Source organism: Oncorhynchus gorbuscha, linkage group LG05, assembly GCF_021184085.1.
Source record: "Oncorhynchus gorbuscha isolate QuinsamMale2020 ecotype Even-year linkage group LG05, OgorEven_v1.0, whole genome shotgun sequence".
Taxonomy (NCBI): Eukaryota; Metazoa; Chordata; class Actinopteri; order Salmoniformes; family Salmonidae; genus Oncorhynchus; species Oncorhynchus gorbuscha.
In genome coordinates this window covers 94,695,343-94,709,051 of record NC_060177.1, presented here as the reverse complement: position 1 = coordinate 94,709,051, position 13,709 = coordinate 94,695,343, and the positions used below count along the sequence as shown (strand labels likewise).

At 43.0% G+C, this 13,709-nt stretch overlaps 1 protein-coding gene across 1 annotated transcript in view; it reads right to left on the bottom strand.

Moving 5' to 3' along the window:
- LOC124034970 (keratin-associated protein 10-7-like) overlaps nucleotides 1-13,709 on the bottom strand; it is a gene marked incomplete at its 3' end in the record, with an annotated part of 31,145 nt that overhangs the window by 6,266 nt on the left and 11,170 nt on the right. The window contains exon 3 of the mRNA XM_046348360.1: nucleotides 10,470-10,643. Within this exon, the coding sequence (XP_046204316.1) occupies nucleotides 10,470-10,643 (174 nt within the window). The remainder of the gene's footprint in view (nucleotides 1-10,469; nucleotides 10,644-13,709) is intronic.

The following is a 13,709-nucleotide window of genomic DNA, read 5'->3' as shown; positions in this document are numbered from 1 at the left end:
GGTCACCGGTACAGAGTCAATGTGGAGGCTATATACAGGGGCACCGGCACAGAGTCAATGTGAGGTTATATACAGGGGGCACCAGTACCGAGTCAGTGTAGGGGTACCGCACAGAGTCAATGTGGAGGCTGATATACAGGGGGCACTGCACAGAGTCAATGTGGAGGCCATATACAGGGGTACTCAGTACAGAGTCAATGGGAGACTATATAGGGGGTACCAGTACAGAGTCAATCTGGAGACTATATACAGGGGTACTGGCACAGAGTCAATGTGGAGGCTATATACAGGGGGTACCAGTACAGAGTCAATCTGGAGACTATATACAGGGGGTACTGGCACAGAGTCAGTGTGGGGGCTATATACAGGGGTCACCAGTACAGAGTCAATGTGGAGGCTATATACAGTGGGCACCGGTACCGAGTCAGTGTGGAGGCTATATACAGTGGGCACCGGTACAGAGTCAGTGTGGGGGCTATATACAGGGGTCACCAGTACAGAGTCAATGTGGAGGCTATATACAGTGGGCACCGGTACAGAGTCAGTGTGGGGGCTATATACAGGGGTCACCAGTACAGAGTCAATGTGGAGGCTATATACAGGGGTCACCAGTACAGAGTCAATGTGGAGGCTATATACAGTGGGCACCGGTACAGAGTCAATGTGGAGGCTATATACAGGGGTCACCAGTACCGAGTCAGTGTGGAGGTTATATACAGGGGGTACCAGTACCGAGTCAGTGTGGAGGTTATATACAGGGGGTACCGGTACAGAGTCAGTGTGCGGGGGTATATACAGGGGTCACCAGTACAGAGTCAATGTGGAGGCTATATACAGTGGGCACCGGTACCGAGTCAGTGTGGAGGCTATATACAGTGGGCACCGGTACAGAGTCAGTGTGGGGGCTATATACAGGGGTCACCAGTACAGAGTCAATGTGGAGGCTATATACAGTGGGCACCGGTACAGAGTCAGTGTGGGGGCTATATACAGGGGTCACCAGTACAGAGTCAATGTGGAGGCTATATACAGGGGTCACCAGTACAGAGTCAATGTGGAGGCTATATACAGTGGGCACCGGTACAGAGTCAGTGTGGGGGCTATATACAGGGTATTACGGTACAGAGTCAATGTGGGGGCTATATACAGGGGTACCAGTACAGAGTCAATGTGGAGACTATATACAGGGGGTACCAGTACAGAGTCAATCTGGAGACTATATACAGGGGTACTGGCACAGAGTCAATGTGGAGGCTATATACAGGGGGTACCAGTACAGAGTCAATCTGGAGACTATATACAGGGGGGTACTGGCACAGAGTCAATGTGGAGGCTATATACATGGGGTACCGGTACAGAGTCAGTGTGGGGGCTATATACAGGGTCACCAGTACAGAGTCAATGTGGAGGCTATATACAGGGGCACCGGTACAGAGTCAATGTGGAGGCTATATACAGTGGGCACCGGTACAGAGTCAATGTGGAGGCTATATACAGGGGTCACCAGTACCGAGTCAGTGTGGAGGTTATATACAGGGGTTCCGGTACCGAGTCAGTGTGGAGGCTATATACAGTGGGCACCGGTACAGAGTCAGTGTGGGGGCTATATACAGGGGTCACCAGTACAGAGTCAATGTGGAGGCTATATACAGTGGGCACCGGTACAGAGTCAGTGTGGGGCTATATACAGGGGTCACCAGTACAGAGTCAATGTGGAGGCTATATACAGGGGTCACCAGTACAGAGTCAATGTGGAGGCTATATACAGTGGGCACCGGTACAGAGTCAGTGTGGGGCTATATACAGGGTATTACGGTACAGAGTCAATGTGGGGGCTATATACAGGGGTACCAGTACAGAGTCAATGTGGAGACTATATACAGGGGGTACCAGTACAGAGTCAATCTGGAGACTATATACAGGGGTACTGGCACAGAGTCAATGTGGAGGCTATATACAGGGGTACCAGTACAGAGTCAATCTGGAGACTATATACAGGGGTACTGGCACAGAGTCAATGTGGAGGCTATATACATGGGGTACCGGTACAGAGTCAGTGTGGGGCTATATACAGGGGTCACCAGTACAGAGTCAATGTGGAGGCTATATACAGGGGTCACCAGTACAGAGTCAATGTGGAGGCTATATACAGTGGGCACCGGTACAGAGTCAATGTGGAGGCTATATACAGTGGGCACCGGTACAGAGTCAATGTGGAGGCTATATACAGTGGGCACCGGTACAGAGTCAATGTGGAGGCTATATACAGTGGGCACCGGTACAGAGTCAATGTGGAGGCTATATACAGGGGTCACCAGTACAGAGTCAATGTGGAGGCTATATACAGTGGGCACCGGTACAGAGTCAATGTGGAGGCTATATACAGTGGGCACCGGTACAGAGTCAATGTGGAGGCTATATACAGGGGTCACCAGTACCGAGTCAATGTGGAGGCTATATACAGGGGGTACCGGTACCGAGTCAATGTGGAGGCTATATACAGGGGGCACCGGTACTGAGTCAGTGTGGAGGCTATATACAGTGGGCACCGGTACTGAGTCAGTGTGTGGGGGTACAGGCTAGTTGAGGTAATCTGTACATGTAGGTGGGGGAGAGGTGACTATGCAGAGATAATAAACAGTAGTACAGGTTAAAGGTCATTTAGGTAGGTAACAAACAGCGAGTAGCAGCAGTGTACAAGAGGGGGGGGTCAATGTAAATTGTCCGGTGGTGATTTTTATGAATTTTTCAGCAGTCTAATGGCTTGGGAGTAGAAGCTGTTGAGGAGCCTTTTGGTCCTAGACTTGGGGCTCCGGTACCGCTTGCCGTGCGGTAGCAGAGAAAACAGTCTATAACTTAGGTGACGGGAGTCTCTGACAATTTTATGGGCTTTCCTCTGACACCGCCTATTATATAAGTCCTGGATAATATAATAATAATATATGCCATTTAGCAGACGCTTTTATCCAAAGCGACTTACAGTCATGTGTGCATACATTCTACGTATGGGTGGTCCCGGGGATCGAACCCACTACCCTGGCGTTACAAGCGCCATGCTCTACCAACTGAGCTACAAAATGATGGCAGGAAGCTTTCTCACATAGGTGTTCCCTTTGTCCAGGTGAGAAAGGGAAGTGTGGATTGTGATTGAGATTGCGTCATCTATGGATCTGTTGGGGCGGTATGCGATATGCGGTATGCGAATTGGAGTGGGTCTAGGGTGCCAGGAGGATGCTGTTGATGTGAGCCATGACCAGCCTTTCAAAGCACTTCATGCCTACTGACGTGAGTGCCATGGGGCGGTAATCCTTTAGGCAGGTTACCATGGCTTCCTTGTGCTCAGGGACTATTATGGTGGTCTGCTTGAAACATGTAGGTATTACAGACTCGGTCAGGGAGAGGTTGAAAATGTCAGTGAACAGTCACTTAACAGTTGGTCCGTGTATGAATGGAGTACACGTTGTAACGGTTTTCTTCTGGTGAAAGAGAGGTGGACCAAAATGCAGCGTGGTTAGTTTTGTACATCTTTAATAAAGATGAAATTACAACAATCTACAAAACAAGAAACGTGAAAAAAACGAAACAGTCCTATCTGGTGCCACAAACACAAAGACAGGAACAATCACCCACAAAACCCAACACCAAACAGGCTACCTAAATATGGTTCCCAATCAGAGACAATGACTAACACCTGCCTCTGATTGAGAACTATATCAGGAACAGACAAACAGTTATAAAAGCAGACAGACAGTTATAAAAGCATTCAAAATGATTTACGGGGTGTGCACAGTTTGGAGAGGAGTGAGGACATTTGGAGACACCAGTTAGACCTCTCACTCAAACCCACAGTTTGGAGAGGTGTGGTCACCTGAAGACACCAGTTAGACCTCTCACTCAAACCCACAGTTTGGAGAGGAGTGAGGACATTTGGAGACACCAGTTAGACCTCTCACTCAAACCTACAGTTTGGAGAGGTGTGGTCACCTGAAGACACCAGTTAGACCTCTCACTCAAACCCACAGTTTGGAGAGGTGTGGTCATCTGAAGACACCAGTTAGACCTCTCACTGAAACCCACAGTTTGGAGAGGTGTGAGGCCATTTGGAGACACCAGTTAGACTTCTCACTCAAACCCACAGTTTGGAGAGGTGTGAGGCCAGTTGGAGACACCAGTTAGACCTCTCACTGAAACCCACAGTTTGGAGAGGTGTGAAGCCATTTGGAGACACCAGTTAGACCTCTCACTCAAACCCACAGTTTGGAGAGGTGTGGCCACTTGGAGACACCAGTAAGACCTTTCACTGAAACCCACAGTTTGGAGAGGTGTGGCCACTTGGAGACACCAGTTAGACCTTTCATTCAAACCCACAGTTTGGAGAGGTGTGGCCACTTGGAGACACCAGTCAGACCTTTCACTGAAACCCACAGTTTGGAGAGGTGTGGCCACTTGGAGACACCAGTTAGACCTTTCACTGAAACCCACAGTTTGGAGAGGTGTGGCCACTTGGAGACAACAGTTAGACCTCTCACTCAAACCCACAGTTTGGAGAGGTGTGGCCACTTGGAGACACCAGTTAGACCTCTCACTCAAACCCACAGTTTGGAGAGGTGTGGCCACTTGGGGACACCAGTTATACCTCTCACTCAAACCCACAGTTTGGAGAGGTGTGGCCACTTGGAGACACCAGTCAGACCTTTCACTCAAACCCACAGTTTGGAGAGGTGTGAGGCCAGTTGGAGACACCAAGGTCGATGTCCGCGCACCACAAATATCTAATTAGCATAATAAAAACATCCCCATTATAATGTTCCATATGTTTCCAGCTAGAGATATCTGGTTGTTTTTCATTGGATGCGTCTCAATCACACGTATGCTTGTTATAGTTTTTAAATGTTTTATTTGTACCTTTATTTATACAGTTTTTTCTTCTCTCATTGAGATAACATCTCTTTTCAAGAGAAACGTGGTCCAATAGCAGCATAGTTCTTCTGTTAGAAACATTTCAATTGGACCCTATCCATGTTAGGCCACGTTCCGCGGGTGGTAAAGGGTTTTAATAAGCAAAGGATTGCAGACTAATAATATACACGGAGTGGACAAAACATTAAGAACGCCTGCTCTTTCCATGACCTTCCACTGACCAGGCGAAAACTGTGCTCCCTTATTGATGCGGCTGGATCGGTTTGAGTCAAGAACTACGGTTTCCTGTATCAGGAATCCAACGTGACTTACAGTCGTAGGCGTGAATACATGTTCTGTATCGTTTATCCCCGGGAATCGAAACCCGCAACCCTACGATGCAACAGATTTACATGAGTTACTATACGACATCTCTTTGAGACTGTGTGTGTCCATCTACTGCTGTTACGTACTGTAACTAAATAGTCGGTCTGTGATCGTTGTCACAGTTGTTATTTATACTGTACGTGGCCATCTACTGCTGTTACGTACTGTAACTAAATAGTCGGTCTGTGATCGTTGTCACAGTGGCGGAAAGTTATTTTTGGAGGGGGTGACCTTTCCTTTTGTTTGAGCACATGCCACCCCCCCCCCCCTCCCAAAAAGGTCTGTGCACGGTCCTTGGTTTTCACCAACATGTCTAGAGTTTATATCCTTCTCGGTTGGTTGTCGCCTGAAGTTCAGTGTACAATGATGGATTGGTACTCACGGCCCTTGACTGCTGACTTCAATAAGATTTTTTTTTTTACTAAAAAAGGTTTGCCTCAGTTGACGAGGGTCAAGAAGAGGTTGAACTTTTCTCATGCTTTCCAGCCACATGTACCTGAGACCTGGGTGATGTGTGACAGAAACACTCCTCCTGGACATGTCCTGTTATTCCATATTACTGGCCTGTTCAATACTATTCAGTTTTGGTTTCTATTATATATATTTTTTGTCATAAGAATGATGTCACAGTAACATGTTTTCAAATAATAATAATAATAAAAAATAGTAAAAATATGTTTCACCATGTGTAGTGTAACTTAAAAACAGTTTGCATTCCGTCTTGGTCATTTGTCACCCGTCTTGCCGTGAGACATGATTTAATTTATGGGGAATTTATGGAATAGTTGTTTATTGAAATATTATAGCATGTTTTTCTCATGTAAATAATAATTACAGGATTTTAAGGTCATGTCAATCAAGCTTGTCGCTCCTAGATTATGGGAACTGCAATCACATGCTTATAGCTTCTTGATCGTGGAAATAGAATCTTATGATGCAGAGTACAGTATGTCTTTGTGCTGTCAATAGAGAGAGAGAAAAAAAAGAGAGAGAAAGAGAGAGAAAGAAATAGAGAGAAAAGAGAAAGAGAGAGAGAAAGAAAGAGAGAGAGAGAGAAAGAGAAAAAGAGAGAAAGAGAGAGAGAGAGAGAAAGAAAGAAAGAGAGAGAAAAGAAAAAGAAAAAAAAGAGAGAAAGAGAGAAAGAGAAGAAGAAAAGAGAAAGAAATAGAGAGAAAAAAAAGAGAAAGAAAGAGAGAAAGAGAAAGAGAAAAGAGAAAGAGAAGAGAGGAGAGAAAAAAAGAAAGAAAAGAAAGAGAGAGAGAGAGAGAGAGAAGAAAAGAAAAAGAGAGAGAAAAAAAGAGAAAGAAAGAGAGAGAAAAAGAAAAAAGAGAAGAGAGAGAAAGAGAAAGAGAAGAGAGGAAGAGAAAGAAATAGAAAAGAAAAAAAAGAAAGAAATAGAGAGAAAAGAAAGAGAGAGAGAAAGAGAGAAAAAAAAGAAAGAGAAAGAGAGAGAGAGAGAGAGAGAGAGAAAGAGAAAGAAAGAGAAAAAGAGAGAGAGAGAGAGAGAAGAGAAAGAAAGAGAAAGAGAGAGAGAGAAAGAGTTAAGTTAATAATTGTTCATCAACTGTTTCAGTAGCAGTGTGAAGATACCAGTTCCACAAAGGTTTATAGATCTCAAATGGCTGGTCTATATGATTCTCATCACACTGGGTGTGCTTTGATGCAAACAAAGCACTTCAAATAAATTGGCACGATACCGAAAAGTCTGAATTAAAACAAATGCAAATGCCCTTCAGCAAGGCACTTCAAGCTAAAGGCTCCTTTAAGGATGTCGTTTTTGAGAATAGGCTTTTACATTGCATTAGCAGAGGTGATCAACACGAGACTGCTCTACTCTCTGCCTATAGTGTATAAACAGTGCCACCTGGTGGCCAAACCATCACACTGCACGGGGATGGGCTGGGGGTGGGGAGAGCGGAGTGCGTTGGGTAGTTTTGCTCACAATCAATCAACGATCATGGACAAAAGCATTGTACATTTAACCTGAAACCAGCGGATAAATCCTCACGACGACGAAGGGTCAGGTATATCCTGTATTATTAGCTAGAACACTTAGTCTACGTTGATGACTGTACACATTGTGATGACGGACAGCCAGAACTGAGGTGAAACTATGATCCAAGACCTAATCACACATGTAGAAACACATTTACAATGAACTACTGTATACTAGTATATCATGTGAAACAGTGTTCTAGTTAAAACACATATATATATATATATATACAAAAGGGGCTGAATAATTTTGCACGCCCAATTTTTCAGTTTTTGATTTGTTAAAAAAGTTTGAAATATCGAAATAAATGTCGTTCCACTTCATGATTGTGTCCCACTTGTTGTTGATTCTTCACAAAAAAAATACAGTTTTATATCTTTATGTTTGAAGCCTGAAATGTGGCAAAAGGTCGCAAAGTTCAAGGGGGCCGAATACTTTCGCAAGGCACTGTATGTCCATTGTGTGTCTATGGCCGATGTTAGTCACAACTCAGCCGATGAAACCACAGAGGAGGTCCTTGGCAAGGTGACCACAAACAGATATCGGATGAACCCGAAAAATTACTTTAGCTTTTCTCTATCCGATCTGAATTGTTGAAGCGTTACAGATTTAGCCATATTAATTTAAAGGTAATTTCGCGATTTGAGCAGCGTTTACCTTGAATGTGGGAAACATCCCTTTAAATTTAGCACTGAATTTCCACCGTACAGATTGAATAGAACCCTTAATCGGACTATATCTCCTCTCTCTACCCTGTCTATATCTCCTCTCCAGACAGATATGAAAACAACTTTAATCAGACCAACAGGCTCCATCATGGGATCATGGTTGTATCAGGGTTAGGGGAACGTCCTGGTAGTGACCTGGAGACGCTGGGTTGTCCCACCAGTTTCATTCAGTTGACTTTTCAAATAGTGGGTTAACATTATCTCATATAATACTGTGCGCTGTAGCGTTGCAGAGCTAGGAGAGTCAATTATAATCACCTATACTTATTGCATTATCACACTTTATTGTTGGGTTAACATTTAGATGTCATCCTCATCCATATTGGTCACAACTTCAGGTGAAGGGATTGATTAAGAGGAGGAGCTATAGACAGGGTAGAGAGAGAGAGAGAGAGAGAGAGAGAGAGAGAGAGAGAGAGAGAGAGAGAGAGAGAGAGAGAGAGAGAGAGAGAGAGATAGACAGGGTAGAGATAGACGAGATATAGACAGGGTAGAGATAGACGAGATATAGACAGGGTAGAGATAGACGAGATATAGACAGGGTAGAGATAGACGAGATATAGACAGGGTAGAGATAGACGAGATATAGACAGGGTAGATATAGACGAGATAGACAGGGTAGAGAGAGAGAGAGAGAGAGAGAGAGAGGAGATAGACAGGGTAGAGAGAGAGAGAGAGAGAGAGAGAGAGACAGAGAGAGAGAGAGAGAGAGAGAGATAGACAGAGTAGAGAGAGAGAGAGAGAGATAGACAGGGTAGAGAGAGAGAGAGAGATAGACAGAGAGAGAGAGAGAGAGAGAGAGAGAGAGAGAGAGAGAGAGAGAGAGAGAGATAGACGAGATATAGACAGGGTAGAGATAGACGAGATATAGACAGGCTAGAGATAGACGAGATATAGACAGGGTAGAGATAGACGAGATATAGACAGGGTAGAGATAGACGAGATATAGACAGGGTAGAGAGAGAGGAGATATAGACAGGGTAGAGAGTGTCAGGATTTGGCCAGGGTTGTTCCGGTTTTTGGTCACTAGATGACCCCATTGTGCTTTTTGACCTTTTGTTTTCCCTTGATCCCCATTATTATTTGCACCTGTGCCTCGTTTCCCCTGATTGTATTTAAACCCTTAGTTTTCCTCAGTTCTTTGCTCTGTGTTTGTATGTTAGCACCCAGCCCTAGTACTCTGAGAACTCTTGTTGATCCCGGTGGACTCTCTTGTGGAATTCTGTTTTTTGTTCTTGTTTATTTATTTTTGAGTATCTTTTGAGGCTGTTTATGCTATACCTTCCACCTTGTGGATTTACCTTTTTGTCTTGGAGGATTACCTTTGTTCTTGTGGAATTCCTTTTGAGGTTGTGGAGTTACATGTTTTCCTGAAGGACTTCACCTTTTTACTTCATTAAATACACTGTCTCAAGTACTGCTGTGTCTGCCTCATCTTCTGGGTTCTGCCGACTATTCGTGGCTCAGTTGGTTAAGTGACTGTTTCTCACTCCGGAGACCCGGGTTCGTAACCAGGTCCTGACAGAGAGAGAGAGAGAGGAGATATAGACAGGGTAGAGAGAGAAGATATAGACAGGGTAGAGAGAGAGAGAGAGAGAGAGAAGATATAGACAGGGTAGAGAGAGAGAGAAGATATAGACAGGGTAGAGAGAGAGAGAAGATATAGACAGGGTAGAGAGAGAGAGAGATATAGACAGGGTAGAGAGAGAGAGAGATATAGACAGGGTAGAGAGAGAGAGAGAGAGGAGAGGACAGAGAGAGACACACTGCACACTGCCCACAAAATGAGGTGGAAACTGGGCTGCACTTCCTAACCTCCTGCCCAATGTATGACCATATTAGAGACACATATTTCCCTCAGATGACACAGATCCACAAAGAATTAGAAAACAAATCCAATTTTGATAAACTCTCATATCTACTGCGTGAAATACCACAGTGTTCCATCACAGCAGCAAGATGTGTGACCTGTTGCCACGAGAAAAGGGCAACCAGTGAAGAACAAACACCATTATCAATACAACCGATATTTATTTATTTTCCTTTTTGTAATTTAACTATTTGCACATTGTTACCACACTGTATATATATATAATATGACATTTGTTATGTCTTTATTGTTTTGAAACTTCTGTATGTGTAATGTTTACTGTTAATTTTTATTGTTTATTTCACTTTTGTATATTATCTACTTCACTTGCTTTGGCAATGTTAACACATGTTTCTCATGCCAATAAAACCCCTTGAATTTAATTGAATTGAGAGAGAGAGAAGAGAGGACAGAGAGAGACACCTGCTTGTTCTCCTGTCATTGTGTAGTTCTAGTTGACCGACCTCTTGTTAAACATACACAACATAAAGAAACATGTTAATTTCATTCTTCATTCAAATACCTGGACACACACACACACACGCACGCACGCACACACACACACACACACACACACACACACACACACACACACACACACACACACACACACACACACACACACACACACACACACACACACACACACACACACACACACACACACACACACACACACACACACACACGCACGCATGCGCGCACACACGCGCACGCACGCACAGACACACACACACACGCACACACACCCACTATCACAGTGCTTTTAATATTCCATGACATTCAGCTGATTAGTTCAACCCTGACACCAACGAGACCCCAGGCTATTGTAATCCTTTAATATAGTTGTAAGTATTGGCACGTTGTGGAGTGGCAGCTCAGAGCAGCTCCAGCAGACTCGCATGACAAGATCTTACCGAGTTCCAGATGAGGAGATATCGACCGACCCCCTCCTTCAATGAGGCGCCTTGAGCCACGGTTACGGTTGACCTCAACGACCCTTCCCGTGATTAACCTCCCGGGACTGGCGATCTGGGGCCTCTTGGGATACATACAGCGCTAAGGTCACACGTTGCTGTCCACTTCCGCTAAGGATGACAAGCTAATTAGCTGCAATTCTTAGGGGTCATCTCTTGAATAATGTCGGTAGACTATGGATGAAAGCAGGCCTAGCTGCTGTATTTATAGGAAATGGTATTGTTGGTGAGTATTTATTGGTCGGTAGGCCTAACTGAAATTTCAATACCAATTTCCCTCATTGCTTTTATATTGAAGGAAATTGGTCATTTATATTTTATATTGAGGAACATTGGAATTGGCATTTCAGTTCATCCCCCCAGGACATCTATCCGTATATCACACCAGCACTACACTTTCCCTCCAACCCAAAGAGCATAAATACATAGTCATTATGAATAGATACAGTCATTACCAATTAATACAGCCCTTACCAATAGATACGGTCAATACCAATAGATACAGTCATTACCAGTCATTACCAATAGATACAGTCATTACCAATTAATACAGCCCTTACCAGTAGATACAGTCATTACCAATAGATACAGTCATTACCAATTAATACAGCCCTTACCAGTAGATACAGTCATTACCAATAGATACAGTCATTACCAATTAATACAGCCCTTACCAATAGATACAGTCAATACCAATAGATACAGTCATTACCAGTCATTACCAATAGATATAGTCATTACCAATAGATAAAGTCATTACCAGTCATTACCAATAGATACAGTCATTACCAACAGGTACAGTCATTACCAGTCATTACCAATAGATACAGTCATTACCAACAGGTACAGGCATTACCAGTCATTACCAATAGATACAGTCATTACCAACAGGTACAGTCATTACCAGTCATTACCAACAGGTACAGTCATTACCAGTCATTACCAATCGATACAGTCATTACAAATAGATACAATCATTACCAGTCATTAACAATATATATAGTCATTACCAATAGATACAGTCATTACCAGTCATTACCAATAGATACAGTCAATACCAACAGGTACAGCCATTACCAGTCATTACCAACAGGTAGAGTCATTACCAACAGGTACAGTCAATACCAATACATACAGTTATTACCAATAGATACAATCATTACAAACAGGTACAGTCATTACCAATAGATACAGTCATTACCAATAGATACAGTCAATACCAACAGGTACAGTCATTACCAATAGATACAGTCATCACCAATAGGTACAGTCATTACCAGTAGATACAGTCATTACCAATAGATACAGTCATTACCAGTCATTACCAATATATACAGTCATTACCAATAGATACAGTCATTACAAACAGGTACAGTCATTACCAATAGATACAGTCATTACCAATAGATACAGTCATTACCAACAGGTACAGTCATTACCAACAGGTACAGTCATTACCAATAGATACAGTCATTACCAATAGATACAGTCATTACCAACAGGTACAGTCATTACCAATAGATACAGTCATTACCAACAGGTACAGTCATTACCAGTCATTACCAATATATACAGTCATTACCAATAGATACAGTCATTACCAACAGGTACAGTCATTACCAGTCATTACCAATAGATACAGTCATTAGTAATATATACAGTCATTACCAGTCATTACCAATAGATACAGTCATTACCAGTCATTACCAATAGATACAGTCATTAGTAATATATACAGTCATTACCAGTAGATACAGTCATTACCAGTCATTACCAATAGATACAGTCATTAGTAATATATACAGTCATTACCAGTCATTACCAATAGATACAGTCATTACCAGTCATTACCAATAGATACAGTCATTAGTAATATATACAGTCATTACCAGTAGATTCAGTCATTAGTAATATATACAGTCATTACCAGTAGATACAGTCATTAGTAATATATATAGTCATTACCAATACACAGTTGAAGTCTGAAGTGTACATACACTTAGGTTGGTGTCTTTGAAACTTGTTTTTCAACCACTCCATGAATTTCTTATTAACAAACTATAGTTTTGGCAAGTCGGTTAGGACATCTACTTTGTGCATGACACAAGTCATTTTTCCAACAATTGTTTACAGACAGATTATTTAACTTATAATTCACTGTAGCACAATTCCAGTGGGTCAAAAGTTTACATAGACTAAGTTGACTGTGCCTTTAAACAGCTTGGATAATTCCAGAAAATTATGTCATGGCTTTAGAAGCTTCTGATAGGCTTTTGACATCATTTGAGTCAATTGGAGGTGTACCTGTGCATGTATTTCAAGGCCTACCTTCAAACTCAGTGCCTCTTTGCTTGACATCATGGGAAAATCCAAAAAATCAGCCAAGACCTCAGACCTTGAAGCAGCATCATTTTGTGGCAGCATCATTTTGTGGGGTGCTCTGCTGCAAGAAGGACTGGTCCACTTCACAAAATAGAGGGATTAAAATCATGTGGATATATTGAAGCAACATCTCAAGACATCAGTCAGGAAGTTAAAGCTTGGTCGCAAATGGGTCTTCCAAATGGACAATGACCCAAAGCATACTTCCAAAGTTGTGGCAAAATGGCTTAAGGACAACAAAGTCAAGGTATTGGAGTGGCCATCACAAAGCACTGACCTCAATCCTATAGAAAATCTGTGGGCAGAACTGAAAAAGCATGTGTGAGCAAGGAGGCCTACAAACCTGACTCAGTTACACCAGCTCTGTCAGGAGGAATGGGCCAAAATTCACCCAACTTATTATGGGAAGCTTATGGAAGGCAACCCAAAACTTTTGACCCAAGTTAAACAATTTTAAGGCAATGCTACCA